At 41.7% G+C, this 23,542-nt stretch overlaps 1 protein-coding gene across 14 annotated transcripts in view; it reads left to right on the top strand.

Annotated features, from left to right (window-relative positions):
* arhgap23a (Rho GTPase activating protein 23a) overlaps positions 1-23,542 on the top strand; it is a 501,306-nt gene that overhangs the window by 413,749 nt on the left and 64,015 nt on the right. For 12 of the 14 annotated variants that reach the window (XM_078529389.1, XM_078529391.1, XM_078529390.1 and 9 more), the window contains 7 exons: positions 3,313-3,450; positions 7,711-8,010; positions 9,290-9,342; positions 12,609-12,703; positions 19,164-19,288; positions 20,957-21,112; positions 21,531-21,609. In XM_078529389.1, the coding sequence (XP_078385515.1) occupies positions 3,313-3,450; positions 7,711-8,010; positions 9,290-9,342; positions 12,609-12,703; positions 19,164-19,288; positions 20,957-21,112; positions 21,531-21,609 (946 nt within the window). Of the gene's footprint in view, positions 1-3,312; positions 3,455-7,710; positions 8,011-9,289; positions 9,343-12,608; positions 12,704-19,163; positions 19,289-20,956; positions 21,113-21,530; positions 21,610-23,542 lie in introns of all 14 variants that reach the window. The other 2 variants (XM_078529386.1, XM_078529400.1) reach the window with 1 other exon arrangement.

The following is a 23,542-nucleotide window of genomic DNA, read 5'->3' as shown; positions in this document are numbered from 1 at the left end:
GGCAGAAACATTCTTTCAGTATCCACTCTGTCAAGCCCCCTCAGGATCTTGTATGTTTCAATAAGATCACCCTCGTTCTTCTAAACTTCAAATGGATGCAGACCCAATCTGTCCAACCTTTTCCTCATAAAATAACTCCATCATCCCAGGAATGAGTCTGGTGAACCTTCTCTCAACTGCTTCTAATGCAATTATTTCCTTTTTTTAATAAAGAGACCAAAACTGTATGCATTTCTCCAGATGTGGTGTCACCAATGCCTGTACAACTGTAGCAAAACATCCCCACTTCTATATTCCATTCCTCTTGCAATAAAAGCCAACATTCCATTTGCCTTCCTAAACACTTTCTGTACCTGCATACTAAGCTTTTGTGATTTATGTGCCAGGACACCCAGGTCCCGCTGTACCTCGGAGTTCTGCAGCCTCTCTCCGTTCAAATAATATGCTGCTTTTCTATTCTTCCTGCCAAAGTGGACAAGTTCACATTATACTGTACCTGCCAAATTTTTGCCCACTCACTTAACTTATCCATATCCCTTCGTAAACCCCTTGTGTCTTCTTCACAGCTTATTTTCCCACCTGTCTTTGTGTCATCTACACCTACATTGATTGTTTGCATTTATTCAGCATTTTGTCCCATTATTTTTGACTCTCCATCATCTTTCAGCATGTTATGCTAAGCTTTTATAAAACACTCCTTATGCCCCAGCTCAAGTATTGTGCCCAATTCTGGGCATCACATTTTACGAAGGATGTCAAGGTCTTGGAAAGGGTGCAGAGGAAATTTACCAGAATGGTACCGGGAATGAGGGACTACTGATTGTGGAGAAACTGGAGAAGCTGAGGTTGTCCTCTGTAGAGTACAGAAAGTTAAGAGAGGAATTTGCAATATTTTGAGGGGTTTTGATAAGAGTAAATAAGGAGAAACTGTTTCCAGCTGCAGGTGGCTTAGTAACCTGACAGTGAACAGATTTAGGTGATTGACAAAAGTATCAGAAAAGATATGAAGATTTTTTTTTAATGCAGCAAGTTGGGATCTGGAATGCACTGCCTGAAAGGATAGTGGAATCAGATTCAACAGTAGCTTTTAAGAGGGAATTAGATAAAGTAGATGTAAGAATGTGAAGAGCTGTGGGGAAAGTGGGACTAATCGCTTTGAAAGAGCAGGCACAGGCATGATGGGCCGAATGGCTTCTTATTGTGCTGCATGGTTCTATTTCCAATTTTCTCATTTCCTCCACTGTCCAGACAATGACTTTTGCTGCCCTCTGGCTCAAAGAGCAACAACCACCCACCCTAACTGGATATACTCACTCATTGAGCCTTGACATCCAGATCACAGTCAAAACTTCCACAAAATAATGCTGGATGGTCACCAGGAATGGAAGTCCAGGTTTATTTCCAATCCTCCCTTCCCCAAACTCACCCAGCCAATTGTAGTTCCAAAATGCTAAACCCCGCAGAGATCAGCTGATATAGCCTGTGATTGGTCATGCCATCGGACCTACTTTCACTGACAAAGCTACATATGATGGCTTAAAGCTGAATTAAATTTTCAGATGACACAGAACTTGGAAGTATATAGTTAACTGCGAGGGTAGTGATAGACTTCATGAGGACATAGACAGGCTGGTGGAATAGGCAGACATGTGGCAATGAAAGTTAACACCGAGGTGTGAAGTGAGATATTTTGGTAGGAGGAATGAAGAGAGGCAACAAAGGTTAATGGGTAACATTTTAAAGGGGGTGCAGGAACAGAAAGACTTGGGGACAAATGTGCACAAATCTTTGAAGGTGACAGGGCAAGTTGATAAGTGTTCAAAAAGCAATATGGTGTCCTGGGTTTTATAAATAGAAGCATAGAGGACAAGAGTGAGGAAGTTATGATGAACCTTTATAAAATACTAGTTCAACCAATTGGAGTATTGTGTCCAATTCTGGACACTGCTCTTTAGGAAGGATGTGAAGGCTTTAGAGAGGGTACAGAAAAAAATTACAAGAATGGTTCTAGGGATGAGGAGCTTCAGTTGTGTGATAGATTGGAGACAGAGTTGTTCTTAAAAGTAGAGATGGTTGAGAGGTGTTCAAAATCCTTAGGGTACATGCACAGTTCATAAGAGGGAAATAGTTTTTAAAATGTGTTTGTTAACACAACATCAAGATCTGCCATAAAATATTAAGTCAAGCTCTCTTATATAAAAAAAATTAAAGATTCACTAATGCACTAGTATTCTCCTCAGGCAGGATAGGGGTGAGCTGTAAGAGTACACAATTAGCACTTAAAATATCTGTCAAGAACCTTCTGAATATTTAAAAAATAATTTGAGTGCAAGTATCAAACTTTTTGGTTTTAAAATATCTTTTATCGACCTTAATCTCAGTTTGTGAGTGATGAGTCCACTGGTTATGTGATCAATATTTGAATTGAATTTGATTCCTGGACTATGGTGAACCAGTTGATCTCAACTAGTATAGCAACAGGAAAAATAAAATTGGCTTCATTCCCCCTGGGTGGGGAAATCATTTAGTATTCCCGCTCTTGATCAGTAACCAGTGACCCCCGCTGTAATAAGGTGTGTGTGTGTGTATAGTCACATTGTTATTCGTCTAAATGGACATCTTAAATTCCAATACCTCAGAAGGCTTATAACCTTCAGTGCCTGAATAACATGCATATGGATCTTTGTATTGTTGAACAAAAAAGTTGATATTTATTGGTAGAAATTTTAACTTTGAACAGGGGAGTGGCTGGCCCGTTTGGGAGCGACAGCAGGAAGCCCAGACGATTTTAAAGGCCAGGCGTCATTAATGTCAGTGGTCAAATTTACAACCAAAATGACCGCGAAGTCAGTGGCAAGAGGCAGGAAGTCAGGGTGGCTTGTTGGGCCCAAGGTTATTGCAGGAAGGTAGGGTGGGTGGGCGACAGGGGTTCGAGGACAGTTAATAGTTTGAGCGTCTAAGCAGGAGAGGCCTACATCTCTTTTGGGACTCAGAAAAGCACCCCTCATTGTTCTGGTCTCTCAAAGAAAAGTTTAAAAACTTGCATTACAATGTTTCTTTGATGGTCTACCAGGTGCCTGCTGTTGGAGTGGTGCCAAATGACTTCCTGATTAAGGTGACATCCTGGTCTCATTGATGGAGTAGGATCCCAATTTGCATAAATATGACATTGCCGCTTGACTCACACCCTTGTATGCCTGCAAAATCAGGCATTTTAAAATCATAATAAATCAGGAATGAAGTAGAAATTAAAATTCTGTGTTTCTCAATTTTCAAAAACAATTATTGACCCTTTTATTACTTACTTTTTAGTCCTTGGATAACTTGGATGTTACCGAAAACGCCAGGTCTAAGCGACATTCCACGTCTGAACTCTGTGATGTGACCTTCAGTGATGTCAGGAAAGAAGGATGGTTGTACTTTCGACAGCTTGTCACAGAGAAGGGAAAGGCAAGTCCTAACTCCACAGCAGCCTCAAAACATCTGTCAAACAGACTGCTTACTAATTTAGAAAGAACAAGCTTTTGCATTTGCATAGTTTAGTGCCTTTCATGACTTTTTGACATCCCAAACATTTTGTATTTACAGTGTAGTTACTCTTGTAATGTAAGGAAACTTTTAAGTTTATGATTATATATTAGTTAATCTCTTGTAGCATTGCAGAAGGGGATGCAAGACCCAGGCTCGTAGTCTTCAAGGGAAGCAGGTTAGAAAGTATGGAATTATTGAACCAGGATGCACAAATGTAATTCATTTTAAAGCCATACACCCTGTCCTTATTTTTATGTTTAGACAAAACTTAAAGCAATTTAGAAAGCAGAGAGGTAGAGTTGGTTGAAGTATAGTAATTTTTCTTTGGTGCAGACTGAGGAGCTTTGAAAGAATTTGCATTAAAGGAGAGCCTTCCACTATTTAAGGATGACCCAAAGTGCTCTGCAGCCAATTAAGTAATATGATGATATAGGAAACATGACAGCCTTGCTAAAGGATTAGGGTTAGGGTCCCACAAACAGCAGTGAGATACATGGCCAAATAATCCATCTTTCGTGATGTTGGTTAAGGGAAAAATATTTGGCTTAGACACCAGGAAAACGTCTCTGTTCCTTTAAAGTGCCATGGGATCTTTTATGCTCACCTGAGAGGGACGACTACTACTTTTATGGTGGGGTTGGGATCGGTATCGCCATTTGCTGAAATTGCTTTTTAATGGCATCAATTGGACTTGTCAGTGATACAAAACTGCTATAATATGTTGCAGTATGTCACTATTACTTGCCATCTTTTATTTATTCTAGATAGCAAATGCTATTCTTTCATCGTCCAAATATATGGCCTCTTCAAAAATCTGTAATCTAATTTTAATTAGTATGATAAATTATGCTAAGAAAAATAAAATACATTAAAATTAAAAATCCACAAGTACCATAGAACCAAAGGTATTTCAAACAGTAAACATTCAGAGTTTTTATATATCTATTCTTCATAGATACGCGTTCAGTATAATTTGTTCTGTAAATGAGATGTCAGTAAGGGGCGTATTATAGCTCAAAGGAAGTATTTACAATTCCTGTATAGATTTTACATCTAATAACTAGGCCCCTGTGCTTGTGCATGGCTGACTCTGTTCTACACAAGACTCATCAGTTCAAACTCACTCCCAAAAATCATTGCCATTCCAAAACAAGGAAAAGATCTTTCATTGGCAGCCAGCTAATGACCGATTTCGCTACTTTCTGTGTGCTTTAAGATCTTTGACCGTCTTATCCTGCAACTCATCTCCAGAAGTAGAGACTATCCTGAATGTCAACCAAGCTGGTTTCTCTAATGGCCACAGCACATGATCAAGTTCTGGCACTTACCACCTTCGAAAAAGACTTCCAAGAGAACCTGAAGACAGGCATAGTGCTAAAGGACCTCACAGCCACCTACAATACTATGTGGCACATTGGCCTGCTCCCAAAGCTTTCCAGAGTGTTTCCAACCTGGGTCGTGACGATTCAGAGTCCACCTTGTGCAATGGAAAAGTGCACAGAGAAACAGGCCAACGGACTGCCTCAGGCTCAGTGCTAACCCCAACCTTGTCCAACATGTATACAAATGATCTGCCAGCAACCATGTCCCGCAAGTTCATTTATGCTGATGACATCTGTTGTGCCACCCAAGATCCATCCTTCTATACTCTGGACCACACTCTTAAAGAAGACAGTAAAAAGTTGACAGACTACTGCAGCACATGACGTCTCATGCCGAATCCCTCCAAAACCACATCCAGTGTATTCTGCTTCTTCAATGCAAGTGCCAAAAAAGAATTGCCCATCTACAAGGATGGCCAGAGACTAAAGCATGATCCCAGCCCAACATGTTTGGGAGTGACTCTAGGTAGGACTCTGTCCTTCCAGGGACATCTAAAGAAAACAGCAGCAAAGGTCAAATTCAGAAACAATATGCTAACCGATCTTGCTGGATCTATGTGGGACCCTGCTGCCACAACATGCCAGATCTCAGCACTTGCCCTATCATACTGCACAACAGTACTGTGCACCTGTCTGGCAAAGGTCATCACAAATACATCTTGGGGGCACTTAATTGAATGCAACAATGCACATCATAACTGAAACTCTCCACTCAGTACCCCTCCCCTGGCTTTCTGTGCTTGCAAACATCATTCCCCTACACATCTGCTGACTTACTAAACCCACAAGCTGGTTGAAACCACCCGTGATGCACCTCACTTGCCATTCTATGATGAACTGTTCAACCCAACTACTGTCTGGCTTCTATTTCAGCGCTCTATTTGGAGCAACCTTCCTGAACAAGATCGATCAGCAGTCATCCTTTGGATCAAGGAATTGGAAACTTGGGAAGTCACTAACAAGTTCCTTGTGACAAACCCTATCTGTTGAATGGCAGGTCCTTGTGCAGAGGCCCCTGTGCAGCCAACCTCCACTGCTGAGGCCTCAGTACAAACCCCTTATGCACTTGTGGAGAGACACAAACAATGTTGCAATTACCAAGGAGTGTCCCCTTTACAGACTAAATGTTGGTTTAATCACTTTAAACTCAGCAAATGAGGAGGCTGTCGCTTGGCTTTAAAAATTTGCATTCACTAAATAAAATATCAATTTACTTTACATGATATGTAGTATGATCCTGAATTCAAGGTAGATACTGACTTATTAATTCACAGTAAACTCTGGGGATACTTAATGTGAGGTAATTCAATATTGAGGCACCATAATGGCCTGAGCCGATCATCTGAATATTTCATATAACCACGAGGCAGTTTTAGGATGAATACTCAGTGTAAGCCTGCATAGAACTTGGTTTCCTTTGTCCGCATCCAACAGTTTTAATGTAAGTACAGCATAAAATGAAAACTTAATGCTTAAAAACATTACATTGAAAAGGGACTAAAGCAGGCAGGTTCTGTGGTTGCTTGTGATAAAGCAGAAGTGTCTTTATTAACCATGGATCCATCCTGTAGTAAATGAAGCATATTCTTTGTTCATATAATATAATATTTATATCACGCATGCTGCTTGTTATTTAAAAATTTGGTATGCATATTACAAGACCAGTGGCTGAACAGTAAATAATAATTGATGTGTATTTGGACAGTATAAAATTAATTCTGTGTGGAATCTTTGTCTGCTTTTTATTCTTTCCTGAAAACACACAATCCAATTAGCAAATAAATCAAAAAATATTGATTAACACAGCAAGCCAGTCCGTATCTTAAAGAGATGGTCAGGTTTACCTTTGAGTGGCAGCCTTTATCAAGGATCCAGTAAAGGGGCTCCCAAAAACATCACCCTGTCTTCTGTTTATTTCCAGCATTTGCTGTTTTGATGTTTACACATGGGGAATTCTTTATCTTTCCCTCCCTTACCGATAGTGGGTAAATCCAAGTCGTTCCATTGCAATAAACATAGAGGTCAGGATTCTGTGACGTAGCACTAATTGTAGGAATGTAAAGTACAATTTCCATGTAGAAGAAAGAAAAGGTAAAATCAGTGGAACATTTTGTGCATGTAAGTACTGATGGCCTTTTCTCAAGGAGAGCTGTGCTACTGTTATGTATGCTTCAAATTAATGCAGTACTAATAATGGGCAAGAACCCCAAAGGAATTTTTTGTGGTGAAGAAAGATGCCAATATTTTCAGTATTAAAAAAATCTCACATAAGAAAAATAACTCAGTCATTGATGTTTTGATTTGTGGTGATCTCTTATTTACAAACATTACATTTTGTTGCATTGCTGTATTGATCAAGAAGAATACTGCAATTCCGTACAATCAGAAGTGTATGAGGGACAACTGTCTTTTGGTTAGGAGTAAATGAATTGGGGAAAAAGGATATTATAGTTTACATGATCTGATGACTTGTATTATTGTATTACTTTTTCTTTTCCCTAGTCATTTTCTTTATTTATCTAATGATTTATTCATCTGTTTCTTTACTTATCCATTGTTTCTGCTGGTTATTTGATGGTCTATTGATTTTTCTGCTTATTCAATTATTCATCTGTTGCCAACAAGCCTTAGCTATCCATAAATTAAGGAACTTATTTCTCTCGATCTTCCTAGTTTTCTTTTAACCGTACAAGGAGACTAAGCATACTTATTTTTACAATATTAGAGTGAACTGACATTTTGTTGTTTTCCATTTAGATAATTCAAAACCAATCATTGTTCTGTTTCTTTTTGACAGAGAGTTGTGAGCAGCATTCGTTCTTGGAAAAGGGTGTATGCTCTCCTGCGATCACATTCCCTGTACTTGTACAAGGATAAAAGGGACGCAGTGACTTTTGTTTCTTCCCCTTGTGAGGACGAGCAGCCCATTTGTATTAAGGCCTGTTTGATTGATATTTCATACAGTGAGACTAAAAGGAAGAATGTTTTCAGGCTGACTACGTCAGATTTCTGTGAATATCTGTTCCAAGCTGAGGATAGAGATGATATGTTGAACTGGATTAAAATTATCCAAGAGAACAGTAAAACAGAGGGAGAAGTAAGTACTATTTCAAATTATTTTCTATTTTTTGAATAAATGAACCCGTGACTCATCTTGTAGGTTTAAATTCGGGGTGTCACTTACTGCGCAAGATTCACACTTCAGAGACTGGCAGCCAACGTACCCCACTGAGTACAAAAGCAGCTTGAGTATCCAGTCTAATATTTCAGCTACATAGAGCTGAATACCTGATGTTTCCACATTTCTAGCAAGAGAGCAACCCAACCTATGCTCATCATTCACAATGATGGCACAACAGAGATTAAGGATTATTGGCCTTATTTTTAATATTCATTTATGGGATTTGGGTGTCACTGGTTAGGCGAGCATTTGTTGCCCATCCCTAATTGCCTTTGAGAAGGTGGTGGTGAGCTGCCTCTTGAACTGCTGCAGTCGATGTGGTGTAGGTAGACCTACAGTGATGTTATCCTCTCCATGACGGACCAAAGATTGGAGGTTAAAAATTGAAAAGTGGGGAACACATTTTCATCCGAGCTCATACTCCTCTGTTGTTGTTTTTACTGTGACAATGTAGTGTGCCTTGCCAGTTACCCGCCTTCTAGAGGCACGACACTCCGTTAAGATATTTAAATAAGGCTTCCACTGTAATTGCGAGCCTCATTTAAATTTAACAGCTGCTGGCTGGGTTCCCCAGAGCTTGGGAAACACGGCAGCGAAATGGAGGCAGTGCTGACGGTTCCAGAAGGCGGGAGCTTTTTGCAGCCCACTTAGTGGGCCAGGAAGAGCTGGAGTGCACCTAGCCCAGCCCCTCAAGGAATCTTTCAGCATCCTTTCTGCTGATCGCAGTCTTCTCCCCATCCCATCACTGTGGTTCCTTCCCTCCTGATTGTGGTCTCTTCCTGCCTCCACCACCAAACCCAGATCTGTATTGGGGCCTATAGCAAGGATCCCCAGGTGTAATCTCCCAACACTGGTTTTCCTGCCTGTCAGCCAGTCAGCATGTCAGCTTGGCATGGAGGGATATGGATGAAGAAAATTATAATGAGGTCCTGCCATTAAATTCATGAGGACCTCCCTGTCCTTGGTCTTGCCAAGTTTTCCCTCACACTGCCACACACCTCCACACCCATCCTACCTTTCTCTAAATGGCCCATTGTGTGGAAAATTGTGGGCAAGTGATATAAACCAGCTATAGTTACCAGAGGTTTAGGATTGGCTGATCATCCTGTCCTCTTGATTCTGTAACAGTACAGGAGAGATTTGTTTTTAAATGTTAATGGATTACCTTTTAAAATGTTGTCCCTTTCATTATTAGGACACAAGTGCAAGGTTGATCGAAGTCAAATTAAAGGAGTACAGAAACCAGAGGTAATTAAACTATTTGGATATTGAATTATTTGCAAATGTCATCTTGCAAATGACACAACTGATCAGTATTTTATACTCATCTACTACTGAGTTAGAGAATGGCTACCTTGTTCCCAGTCAGCAATCTGCAATGAAAAGAGGTGCTGATCTTTGTCAGCACAAATGCTTGCTCACTGAATCCTTCATTCTTATTAGCTGAGGACATTTCAGAAATGTTAAATGTTTTCAAGGACATGAACAGTGCTGTGATCCTTTCTCCAAACGGGAATTATTTTTTGGATTGATGATGGACCAAATGGCCTTCCTTTTCTGTAATTATCTCGTGATCTGGTGCTGATTTTTCTCACTATCCTGTTCTTTTTTAAAAAATGTTGACAATCGAATAGTTAAATGCACTATTGAAAGAACAGGAGACGTGGACAGTGCTCAAATTCTACGTATCTTTCTTTTGAAATTTGTTTGCTATGTGATGTTATATGTAGTGCTATTGCGGTCTTGTGCAATCAGTGTGTCATTTCATGGAAAAATCTTACTATTTAAAAAATGAAATTCCAACGGGGAAATCATTTTGAATATTTACCAGAACTTGGCAAACTTCCTTTGGAATGCAAACCTTATACATTGCCATATTTGGCCGAACAATGCAAGTGGCGGTATTGGAGCTGATACCAGTGCCAAAATGTTAGGAAGCAAAGACTCTATGTCCTTCCCAGGAATGTTTAAATCACTAAAAGTTGCTGGTTTCAGTGTGTGTCGTCCATTCAGGAACCTAAGTGAAGTGAGATGCTTTTGGTTTTATAGAAGCACAGTGCCCTTTTTTGTCCAGCCCTCCTTCCCCTTTTGAAGGTGTTGATTACCTTTATGGGTATGATTTGACTGGCTCTATATGCTCCATGGCACAATGTCCAGGCAGCCATTCTTTTTGTGCAAACCTAGCCTGATTGTAAGGGGAGTTTGAGCCTGATTTGTATTCCTCTGATATACAGCACATTTATAGCACCGGTTTGATAGATAGGAATCTGGAACCTAACCTAAAGAGCATTAAGGTCAGTTGTCGAACCCCTACTGCCTTTCCATCTGAAATCAAATAACTGGACTTAGACTGAGAATTAAACCTGGTCCTTTCCTTAAACTGCTAAAGCACTGGTAACTTTGTTTGCAAACTGGTTTAATTTTACCCGATGGAACTTACTATGGCACTATTTCGATGGGCAGTTCTTCACTATGCCATGCCCAATATTTAAGCCTCTATCAGCACCCAAAAACAGATTATCTGGCTTTCATCATATTGCCCCATGTGAGATCTTTCTGTGCACAAATTGGTTTTCTGCATTTTAAGTATAGGTACTTCTCAGTAATTGGCTGTAAAACTGTTTGGAATGTCCTGAGGTCATATTTCTTTCTTTACTTACTTTTATCTCGCACTTTCGTTTTGCAAACACAGAAAAATGAAGATTTAATATTTTGCAGGGCAGGACAGAATGCTTCATTGAGGGAATTGTGGGGGGAGGGGGGTGGGGGTGCATTTTCCAGAATGGCAACCTGTAACTAGTGGAATGCTGCAGGGATCAGTGCTGGGGCCACAATTATTTATAATATATAATGACTTGGATGAGGGAAGTGATTGTACTATTTCCAAGTTTGTGGATGACACAAAAATAGGTGCGAGGGCAAGTATGACACAAAGAGTATAATGAGGGATATAGACAGGTTAAGTGAGTGGGCAAAAACTTGACAGATGCAGTATAATGTAGGAAAATGTGAGATTATGCACTTTGGCAGGAAGAATAGAGGAACTGAATATTATTTAAATGGAGAAAGACTGAAGAAAGCTGCAGCACAGAGGGATTTGGGGGGTCCTCGTGCATGAATCACAAAAAAGCTAGCATACAAGTGCAACAGGTAATAGGGAAGGCAAATGGAATGTTGGCCTTTATTTCAAAGGGAATGGAATATAAAAATAGGGAAGTCTTGCTAAAACTATACAAGGCAATAGTTAGACCACATTGAGAATACTGTGAACAGTTTTGATCCCTGTATCTAAGGAAAGATATACTGGCATTGGAGGCAGACCAGAGAAGGTTCACTAGGTTGATTCTGGGTATGGAGGGATTTTCTTATGAGGAGAGCTTGAGCGTGTACTCATTGGAGTTTAGAAGAATGAGGCGACCTTATTGAAACATATGATTCTTAGGGGGCTTGACAGGGTAGATGCTGAGATGTTGTTTCTCTTTGTGGGAGAGTCTAGGACCAGAGGACATAATCTCAGAGTAAGGGGTTGCCCATTTAAGACAGAGATGAACAGGAATTTCTTCTCTGAGGGTAGTGAATCTGTAGAAGTCTTTACCGCAGAGGGCTGGGTTGTTAAGTATATTCAAGGCTGAGAAAGACAGATTTTTAATCAGTAAGGGAATCAAGGGTTATGGAGAAAAGGCAGGAAAGAGGAGTTGAGGATTATCAGATCATCCATGATTTCATTGAATGGCAGAACAGACTCGATGGGCCGAATGGCCTACCTCTGCCCCTATGTCTTATGGTCTTATGGAAATTAAAAAAAGAGAAATCACATATTGTTATCAAATTATTATTGTTTTATTTTATTTTTATTTTTTTCTGTCCTTGTTCAGCAAATTGAGATTGCTTCAAGGTCATGACCAAAATTATTGAATAATCTGTGCATAGAAAATGTAAGCCTGTGACCTTCTAACTTATGCACTTTGCCTCTTGTCACACTTTTTCTCCTCTGTGTTGTGTAACAGTACTGCTGCCTGATCATACTAGTACTTCATTTTTCTGTCTAACCATGTAATTTTATACTGTTGTTCATCGGTCAGGATATCTTCCTCGGTAGTTATTCCTTTATAGCTCTTTTTCTCAATCAAGCAAATCATAAGGATATATTATTTGTCCTTTGCTAGAGTTCACAAAAAAATCCAACTGTAGAACTGGTTTCTGCTCATGTTGACATTTTCAGTAGTGAAGAGAAGAATAGATAACACAGAGAGAATAAAAGATAGGCAACTATCCATGTATCAGAATGAAACTATGTATTATAGCTAAATAATGCAATATGATTAACTGCCTAACTTGAAAAAATTACTATTGATTTGGTCATATAGTCTTTAATTCAAACTCTGTGTATTCCTATAAATTATGTATGATTTGGACATGGGACCATGTGTCAAAATGCAGAAAATGAATTATTGTACTGCCAATTTAAGTAAAACTTATTATATATCTGAGATTGTACCTGTATTGTGTTGCAGCCCTGCAAATAATAAGTCTGATTCTTCACCAAAAGGATCTCGCCACCATACCACTCGACGTCCACGATCTCCCAGGCAAGACAATGCAAACAAAGGTAATTCAGTTTAACATTGTGACATCACTGCCACGGCCTTGTAACCCATGTACTGCTACGAATCTCATCACTTTCCACTTGCTTCAGCGATTCACCCTCACAATTCAACCCTATCTCCAATCAGTGTGAGTTAAAATGAGGCTTAAGCTTACTTTGGAATATTGGTGATATTTCTGCTGAAGAAAAAAAGATGATGGGTTTAACTGAGATTTTTCAAACTGAGGGATTTGAATGTAAAGAAGACTATTTTGTCTAGTTTTGGAGTCAGTCATAAGTAATTTAAAATTACAGCAAGAGAGTGAAAGGAAAGGTTGCAGAAAATTTATTTGAGAGTTGCTGGAGCATAGAGTGCTTTGCCCAGAGAGCAGTTCTGCCAGAAACTTAAAGTCTTACTTTAGCTAGGAGATTTTTGTTGAGAAATTTCAATGAAAGATCATAGTGGAAGACATCAGAAAGATCAGGACATTCTTCTGGGGGAGGGTGATCAGGCAGAGGTCATGGTCCACATTGGTACCAATGACCTAGATAGGAAGGGGTACGTGGACCTGCAATCAGAATTTAGGGAGCTAGATAGAAACTTAGCAAGCAGGACCTCTAATGTAGTAATCTCCGGATTGCTCCCAGTGCCGTGTGCCAGTGAGTACAGAAATAGGAGGATAAGGCAGATGAATGTGTGGCTGGAAAGATGGTGCAGGAGGGAGGGCTTTAGATTCCTGGGACACTGGGACCAGCTCTGGGGGAGATGGCACCTGTACAAGCCTGGCGGGTTGCACCTGAACAGAGCTGGGACTGAGTTCCTTGCGGGGCGTTTTGCTAGTGCTGTTGGGAGGGCTTTAAACTAACTCGGCAGGAGTGTAGGAACCAAGAAAAAATATTAGTGAGGAACACCAAGGTGCACAAAATACTTAGAGGGACAGATACCACTAGTATAGAGAATAGTAAGTTAATAGGTAAAGTCGGGGTAAGGGAGAAAGTAACAAAATGTAAAACAGAGTTACTATGCATGTATATGAATGCATGGAGTATAGTAAATAAGATTGGGGAGTTACAGACGCAGATTGCCATGTGGAAATATGGGGAAAAATTTTCCCCCCCATTAAGGGGTTCATGCGGGCGCACCTCTGATCGGAGGCATGCTGCCATTTTACGTGGATGGGCCAATTAAGGCCTGCCCAGCGTGGCGTCCGCCAGGAATTGCTATGTGCTCCCTGTGCAGGCGGGTGGGGGGGGGTGGAATTCCCTCAGCCGGGAGTGCGCTCTTTCGCGCATGCACATGAAAGATCGCACAGATCTCCTTGAGGCTAAGTGTTGCCTCAGGGAGATCAGCTCCGATTTAAAACTTTTATTAAACACGTTTAAAAATTTTCACTGCCATGTCCCCTCATGTGACACTGCAGGCATTATAGAGTAGTTATAATGGGGGACTTCTACCCATATGTAGACTGGGACAGTGGTAGTGTATAGGGCAGACAGGGGCAAAAGTTCCTAGATTGTGTTCAGGAGAATTTTCTACAGCAGCATTTGTGCAATCCAACAAGAAAAGACCCACTGTTGGACCTGGTCTTGGAAATGAGGTGGGCCAAGTAGACCAAGTGTCAGTGGGGGAGCATTTAGGAGAAAGTGATCATTGTATTGTACGTTTTAGGATGATGATAGAAAAGGATGATAGGCAATCCAGAGTAAAAAAAATTAACTGGACAAGAGCCGACTTCGATGGGGCAAGAATAGAACTGGGCCAATTGGACTGGAACGAAAGATTGAGAGGAAAAACTAATCAATGGGCTACCTTCAATGGGCTACGTTCAAGTGCAGTCAAGGTATATTCCATTAAAAGGGAAAGGTAGGACAAAAAAATCCAGAGCTCCCTGGATGAAAAAGGAGATTGAAATTAAGATAAAGAAGAAAAAGTGCGCTTATGACAGGTGTCAACCTAGAGGAATAAAGAAGGTTCAGAGGAGAGGTGAAAAAGCACATTAGAGAAGCGAAGAGGGATTATGAGATAAGACTGGCAGCCAACACAAAGGGAAATCCCAAAGTCTTCTATAGGCATATAAATAGTAAACAGGTAGTAAAAGGAGGAGTAGGGCCGATTAGGGATCTAAAAGGGAATTTACCCATGGATGAAGGGACCATGACTGAGTTGTTAAATGAATACTTGCATCCATCTTTACCAAGGAGGTGGATGCTACCCAGGCCATGGTGACAGACAAGGAAACTCTGTCACTAGAGGGGTTCAGAATTGATAAGGAGGAAGTGTTGAGTAGACTGTTGGTACTTAAAAGTTGACAAGGCACCGGGACCGGATGAGATGCATCCAAGGGTATTGAAGGAAGTGACAGTAGAAAATACAGGGGCACTTGCCATAATCTTTCAGTCTTCCCTAGACTCAGGGGTGGTGCCAGAGTACTGGAGAATTGCAAACATTATGCCCTCATTCAAAAAAGGCTGTAAGGATAAGCCCAGCAATTACAGACCAGTCAGTTTAAGTTCAGTGGTGGGCAAGATTCTAGAAACAATTATTCGGGACAGAATTAGTAGTCACATGGTAAAATATGGGTTGATAAAGAAGAGCCAGCATGGATTTCTAAAGGTGAAATTGTGTTTAACTAACTTGCTGGAGTTTTTTGAAGAGGTAACAGAAAAGGTTGATGAGGGTAATGCTGTTGATGTGGTGTACGTGGACTTTGAAAAGGCATTTGACACAGCGCCACACAGCCAACTTGTGAGAAAAGATATTGCTCATGGAATAAAAGGGACAGTAGCAACGCGGATACAAAATTGGCTAAAAAATAGGAAGCAGAGAGTAATGGTAAATGGATATTTTTCGGGCTGGAGGAAGTGTAGTGGAGTTCCCCAGGGGTTGGTATTGGGACCCTTGCTTTTATATTATATATATATTAATGATCTAGATCTTGTTGTGCAGGGGACAATTTCAAAGTTTGTGGATGATACGAAGCTTGGGAGTGTTGTGAACTGTGAGGACGACGGTGTGGAACTTCAAGAGGACATAGACAAGTTGGTGGAGTGGGCAGATAGGTGGCAGATGAAGTTCAATGCAGAGAAGTGTGAGGTGATGCATTTAGGTAGGAAGAACATGGACAGATGATCTAAAATAAGGGGTGAAATTTTGATGGCGGTGCAGGGGCAGAAAGACTTGGGTGTATATGTGCACAGATCATTGAAGGTGGCAGGACAGATGGAGAAAGCAGTTAATAAAGCATATAGTATACTGGGCATTATTAATAGGGGCATAGAGTACAAGAGCAGGGAGGTTATGCTGAATTTATAAAAGACACTCTTTAGACCTCAGCTAGAATATTGTGTACAGTCCTGGGCACCATATTATAGGAAGGATGTGAACACATTGGAGAGAGTGCAGAAGAGGTTTACAAGAATGATTCCAGGGATGAGAACTTCAGCTATTAGGATAGATTGGAGAGGTTGGGACTGTTCTCCTTGGGGAGAAGAAGGCTGAGAGGAGATTGATGGAGATGTTCAAAATCATGAGGGGGCTAGATGGAGTAGATAGCGAGAAGCTGTTCCCGCATGTAAAAGGATCAAGAACGAGAGGCAACAGATTTAAAGTGATTTACAAAAGAAGCAGGTGTGACGTGAGAATCAACTTCTTCACATGAGTGGTTCAGTTCTGGAATGCACTGCTTGGAAGTGTGGTGGAGGCAGGTTCAATCAAGGCATTCAAGAGGACATTAGATGATTATTTGAACAGAAACAATGTGCAAAGGTATGGGGAAAAGGCAGAGCAATGGCACTAGGTCGTAATGCTCATTTGGAGAGCCGGTGCTGTATTGATGGGCTGAATGGCCTCCTTCTGTGCCTTTAAGAATCTGTGATTCTGTGAGAGAAGACTAAATAAATAGTACTTAGTAAGGAGGTGAGAAGTCTTGAAATTTTGAGGACCTGGCAAAAATATTGAGTAAGAGACAAAAGTTTATTGAAGCCTGTAGAGCGTCATTATTCATATATTGTTCTGTAAGTGTGGCGCTGTTACGTTTCCACAGCAAAACTGCCAGTGGAGTGAAACCTGACGTAGACCTGTGCCCCTCAGTAACCTAAAGGTGTATAAGTCGAAATGCTTGCTTGACTGTATCCGCAGGAGTTAACAATTGCACCAGAGGGCACCCTTGTTTCAGATAGTACAGTGCCTTCAACACTTCGCAAAATTAGATGATCACAGAGAGGGAGGTAAAATGAAAGATTGTCGCTTCAGCTGGGGATCCTCTTGCACAAAGATATGGCAGCAGGTCACCTCCCTACCCCCAGCTGGAAAATAGTGGATGATCTGGCAAAGAGGGAATAAGTGAAAAGTGACTGTTAAAATTGTTCTGGAAAAATATATATCCTTCGACTTGCAATGATTTTTAGTGAAATTTGGGAAAGAAAATGTGTAATTGAACCTGTAGAATATATATTTTTTTGTCCTTTAGTTCCAGAAATTCTTTTTAAAAAGGGTGGGATTTTCCAGCCCGACCCGCCGCCAGCTTAAGAGGCTTAGTGCAAATCTGGATGATTCCACACTAAGTGCGGTAGCAGACAGGAAATAGGATGTTTTACCCACTGGCCGTAATGGTGGGTTTTTGCACCGTATTGTCCCATTCTCGCCTCATTAATTATGCAACCGCAGGAAATACACTGTCTCACTGGCCTCCGATTTGCCTGCCATGTTGTTACCTCGCCGCTTGCTCATGCAGGTCGCCATATTTAAACTGCAGCTGCGCACACACTTCTTAATGCTTGCAGCCCAGGAGGGCACCAATGAAGACATGGCCCCAAAAGCCAAGAAGAGTGCAGCCCCTCCACCCACCCCAATTCAGTGACGAATCCATGGTGTCATGACACCGTGGAGGCCCACCGCGATGTCCTCTACCCCTGCTCTGGCCGCAGGAGGCCCAACAGTTTCGCCATTCACTCCGGTTTGGGAGGCGGTGGCAGAGGTGGTCAGTGTCAATGCTGCACACAAGAGGTCAGCCATCCAGTGCAGAAAACAAATGAATGATCTCATCCACGCCACCAGGGTAAGGCAACCATCTCATCACCCTGAACTCACACTCATAATGCCATCACACATTCATTGGCATCCTACTGCCAGCTCAAGGGACATCATCACTCACTCTCCCGCACAAGCCCTCGCATCACCATCTGACTTCATCTCAATAACAAATGCTTCTGCATTATAACATATAGAAGATGAGAGGTGAGGGAAAGAGAATTGAAAATAGATTTTTGGAATCCAGTTAACATTTTACAGATTTCTGGACAACACACTCAAATAAATTGACTGGAGGCGTCCCTACTACAAAAAAGGTCATCTGCTCTCAGGCTGGGATTTTCCAGCCCCATCATGGCTAGACCCGCTGCGGCAGATTCGGCAGCCTGCCAAGAATCCACCTTCCCATTGTGTTTACAATATTGCTAACATATTGCAACCAGAAGAAATCTCTCCTCACCCCCCCCTTTCCAATGTGTGGAATTGTCACATATATCAGTATAGTAACAGGCTGTGCTACAGTGTTGATTGCTTTTGTTTTTAAAATGATGACAAAACTGAATGATGACATTCATTTTATTTAGTATGGGAATTTAATTAGAAAGCAATTTTGGTAATTGTGAATTGAGTTATCCTTGAGATGTAAAACCCCATGAACAAAGACAATCTAAAAGTATTCAGAGGGATTATATAAAAAATAAGTAATTTCCCAAGGCACAGATAGCTGGTTAAAGAGAGTTGGGATACTCTGCTTAGTCTAACTCCATTAGTAACTAATCTCTCCACATCAGAGTGACTGAAGTTTAAATGACTTAATGGGTTATACAGCTTGCATGATGCTATTTAACAAGTGGAGGTGTTCAAACCTATTTATGCTCGATAGCAAAATTGTTCAAGATTTAAAATGTTTTTTTTAAAGCACTTCAGTTTTGTCCTAAAGATCAGGAAATAAAGGACTTAGTTCTCTTGTGCAATTACTGACTGAAGCTCCCCCCATAAATTAACATACATAAAATGTATCTGGCTTGGGTTTCTCTTGTTAAAGTAAAGGTGTACAAAATTATGAGGGGAACAGATAGAGTGGACATGATAAAATTGTTTCCCTTGGTGGAGAATTCTAGAACCAGGGGACATAGATTCAAGATAAGTGGCAGAAGTTGTAGGGGGGACATGAGGAAGAAGTTTTTACGCAGAGGGTAGTGGGTGTCTGGAATTCGCTGCCCAAGTCGGTAGTAGAGGCAGAAACTCTAAACTCTTTTTAAAAAGTACCTGGATCTGCACCTCAAGTGCTGTAAGCTGCAGGGCTATGGGCCGGGTGCAGGAAGGTGGGATTAGAAAGGGCACCTGGGTGTCCTTGGACTAGTATGGACAAGATGGGCCGAATGGCCTCCTGTGCTGTAACTTTTCTATGGTACTGAATCACCTTTTGGTTCAAAGGCTTGTTTCTTTTTACAGATGAAAGTAGCCTTCCTAAGGATAAGAGTTCTTGGTTGAACATAATGAAGAAAACTAAAAAAACAGTTTCTGGAGCAGCTTTTGGGGTTCGATTAGAGGAGTGTCAGCCTGGTGTAAATAACAAGGTAATTGGTTGTGTGTGCTTACTTTTACTAGGCTGTAAGCATTCATGCCTTAATACCTTGACATATATACCTGCTTGTAATTTAAACGTGAGCTTTATTTCTGCTCGAGCATTCTTTCCCTAAACTTTTCTGCTGCTCAATCTCTGTCTCTCCTTTAAGATACTCTTTGAAACCTACCTCTGTGACCAAGTTTCTGGTCACTTGTCCTAATACCTCCTTGTGTACCATGGTGCCAAATTTTGTTTGATACTTGTGACGTGCCTTGGGATGTTTTACTATATTAAGGGCATTAGGGGGCTGGTAGCATAGTGGTAATGTTACTGGACTAGTAATCTAGAGATGTGGAGTAATGCTTTGGAGACATGGGGCTGGATTTAACAGGGGCGTGGACTGCTCATATCCTGCCAGAAGGAAAGTTGGTCCCAAACAGACCAACTTTTTAAAAAGCCTACCCCACAGCAATAACACCCTGGGGCAGCCTAAACAGCCTGAGGGTCAGACCTCTGCCCCTCAGTGGACAGCAAGTCCCAATCTCAAGGGTTACAAGCCAGTCTGATTGGCCAGCAGCTGTAGCAGTCCCAGTGTCACAATTCAGTCGTGGGTGTTGCTGGGACTGCAAAGAGGCCCCAGGAAGAAGATCATAGCGACAGGAGACAGTCAAGTCCCAGGCATTTGGGTTGGGCGGGGTCTCGTAGAGTCTGTGGGGGGGGGCGGGGTGGAAAGAGGGTGTCAGGGATTTGGTTTTGGAGGGCTGGCAGGGAGGAACAAAGGGTTGGGGGCTGACATCTTGGGGGGCACCCCTGATACGCAAAGGATAGCCCCAGTTGATGAGTCCCCACTTCCTTCCCGCCTTTTCAAAGAAACCTTTTCAAAAATGGCCTTTACCTCCTGCCACTGCCCAGCATTTTATGGCAGTGGAGGTGGATTGAGGCTCTTAATTACCATTTATTTGGGCAGTTAAGGGCCTCAATAGGCTTAAGGGTAGGCGGCCTGGTGGGCGTATTACCCACTGCCGTATTATAGAAATGGGTTGAGAGAAGGAGGTGAGTTGGCACCTGCCACTTTTTACATGCCCCCCTGCCGAAAACACACCATGAAGGGGGGGACGTAAAATCCAGCCATGAGTCCTGGCAGCTGGGGGAATTTAAGTTTAATTAATATATCTGGAATAAAATGCTAGTCTCATTAATAATGATCATGAAATTATCCGATTGTCATAAAAACCCATGTGGTTCACTAATATGCTTCAATGGAGGAAATCTGCCATCCTTACCTGGTTTGGCCTACATGTGACTCCAGACCCACACCAATGTGGCTGACTCTTAATTGCCCTCTGAAATGGCCTAGCAAGCCACTCAGTTGTATCAAGCTGCTACAAAAAAATGTACTGTGGGTACTGCAATGGCTTAAGACGATGGCTCACCACCACCTTCTTAAATCTTTATTAGGGATGGTCACAAAATTCTGGCCTTGCTGGTGATGCTCATATCCCAAGAACGAATAGAAAAAATATGAAAGCGAGTAGTTGTTCTTTGTTTCACTATTTGGTGAAGAAAAATTTAGTTTTATTTGTTTTATGTTTTTGTTTTAGACGTAGTTAAATATTGCAGTATGGTGACCTCAATATGTTATTCAAGTATTTATGTGTGTTTGTATTTGTTCTTTCAGTTTATTCCATTGATCGTGGAGATCTGTTGTAAATTGGTGGAGGAAAAGGGTTTGGAGTACACAGGGATCTATAGGGTACCAGGGAACAATGCCATGGTCTCCAGCCTACAAGAACAACTCAATAAGGGAATGACTGATCTAAATACCTCAGAAGAAGTAAGCTTCCAATTCTTCAGCAAACATATTATTACCCCTTTCTCTATTTTGCATTTATACCATTTCAGAGCTGGTTTTGCAGGAAATTAGCTGAGAAGCATTAGCCTTTTGCTCAGGTTCTGACTAGCCCTTTGCGAAGAGCTCATTGTTGACATCAGTCTGTAACCACAGTGTATATTCGTGGTGAACTTGAGTACAAAGCTACACATAATTTGACAGCTTTCATTTAAAAGGCTATAAAAAAACATCAAATTTGAATCAGTGCTTCAAAGAGACATCTGTAATTCTTAGTCTTGACTTTCTGCTATGGTTTCCTTGCTTCGCAAAAGAATGATTAATAGTAGGGATCTGTATTTGAGTGGTGTCCTCTCTCATGGCATATAATGGCTTCTTATATTGAGTAATTTTGTCTTTGCAGAAATGGCAGGACCTGAATGTGATTAGCAGTTTGCTTAAACTGTTCTTCCGAAAGCTTCCCGAGCCTCTCTTCACAGATGGTGAATAAAAAATCTTAATAATTCATTTGTTTCAATTTGAAACCAGTCAATCACTTGTATAATTTTTGGGACATTTAACAGTCATTATACTAAAGCTACAGCAATAAATGCCTGTTTGGGGAAGTTGAGATCTATAATTTTGAAGTCACATAAAATGATCATTAGGTTTCATAGAAAAAAAAGAGAGAAAACTTTTCAGTTATTTGGTGCCTTCTCATATCTAGCCAATGTGTCAAAATTTTTCACATACAATGAATAACTTTGAAGTACCATGGCTGCGATTTAGGCAAAATAGCCAATTTGTGCAGAGGAAGATCCTTTAAGCAGCAAGTGATGAATTACTAGTTAACTTGTTTTTGATGATACCTGTTAAGGAATTGCCATTGACTCCTCTTTCATTGTAAACTCCCACCTCACTTTTTTTTGCTTTCCCAAGTTCTTGAATGTGTTGTCTCTCAAAATCATACCCATCTTCCCGCAACCCCATGTTTGAAACTTTCCAATCACATTTCCACTCACATCACAGCACTGAAATATCCCTTGTTAAAGTCAGAAATTATGCCCGCTGACTGTGACCAAGGCACACAATCCCTCTTCAACCTTCTCGACCTGCCTTCAGCTTTTAACACGGTTAATCAATCCATCCTCCTCCAAAGCCTCTCCTTCAATGTCCAGCTGAGTGAAACTACCCTTGACTGGTTTCTTACATGACAACTGTGGGCGGAATCGTCCAGTCCTGTTGGCGGCGGGCGACATGACAGGTGTGGGCGGACAATATGGTGAGAAGGCCAAAAATTGGATTCACACCATTGTGAAACCAGTTTGAGATCGTCCGCTCTGCCTGTCAATGGCAGGTTGCATTTTCCACTGTCCAACGTCGGGAACTTAATTTTACTGCATTTGCACCTCATTATTGTGCCCTTACTCCAGAATCATATCCCCACATCAAATTTACTGCCCCCGTCGGTATGACTTCAGAGCGACATGCTTCACGACTGTCTTTAAAAGGCATGCACCTGGTAAGCTGAACTTCGAAGAGAACTTGGAGGGTGAGTGCACATGACCTTGTGCCGCACTCATGAGCATCGTCAATAGGACATCAAAGAAGAAGTGCTGTGCATTTGGGGTTGGCGGGGGGGGCACAGGCAAGTTGCTTTTTCCTGACTGGCATTCAGTGTAGTGCAAGAGCTCCAGTGCGGGTGAAGCCGGGAGCGGTGAGGCAGTCAAGGCAGCACAAATGGAAGGAAGTACACAAACGCATGTCTGGGGTGGGGGGCGGGGGGCGGTGGATTGAAGGGGTGAAGGAAATGGCCATGTACTTGGAAAAGCTTGTCAAAAGTGAGTATTCTTCTGCAGCTGAGACTGCTCAGGAGCTCCATTGACATGCTTGGAATCGGGCCACTGAAGCCTTTCTGCCCACTCAAGCAACGCAAATGCATGAAAATGCCGCCAAATGATCCAGAACTTTTCACCCCTCGGGCGCAGACTGCAAATTAATGTACGGGGCAGCAGAACAGTTGGCCGACTAGGCAAGCTGAAGAATCCCCTTGTGAAAGGTGGCCATGGCGCAGTCACTGGTGGAGGCTCTGAGCCGCTTGCAATGTCCTTATTAAGGTTTGGACCAGTTTCCCTCATGGTTCAAGCTAACAGGGCAGCCTTGCAATGTGGTTTAGGAGGATGCCTGCGCCTGAGCTGAGAACACAGCATGCAGTCTAGTGGCCAAAGCTGCCGCCAATTGGACAAGTGGAGTAGGGCGCAGGTGGGTGGTTCGGACAGCCATGAAGCACACTACATGCTGGTAATCCAAGTGGTGGCCAGCACTCTCCGGCATGCATGAAGGGGCCTTCAGATTTAACCAAGCGAGGTCTTTATGACACATATGCTAACCCATGCTTCTCTCTCTTTGATCCTGCAGGAGGAGAACATCAGGATC

Source organism: Cetorhinus maximus, chromosome 25 (assembly GCF_964194155.1).
Source record: "Cetorhinus maximus chromosome 25, sCetMax3.hap1.1, whole genome shotgun sequence".
Lineage (NCBI taxonomy): Eukaryota > Metazoa > Chordata > Chondrichthyes > Lamniformes > Cetorhinidae > Cetorhinus > Cetorhinus maximus.
This window is presented reverse-complemented; position numbering and strand designations above follow the sequence as displayed.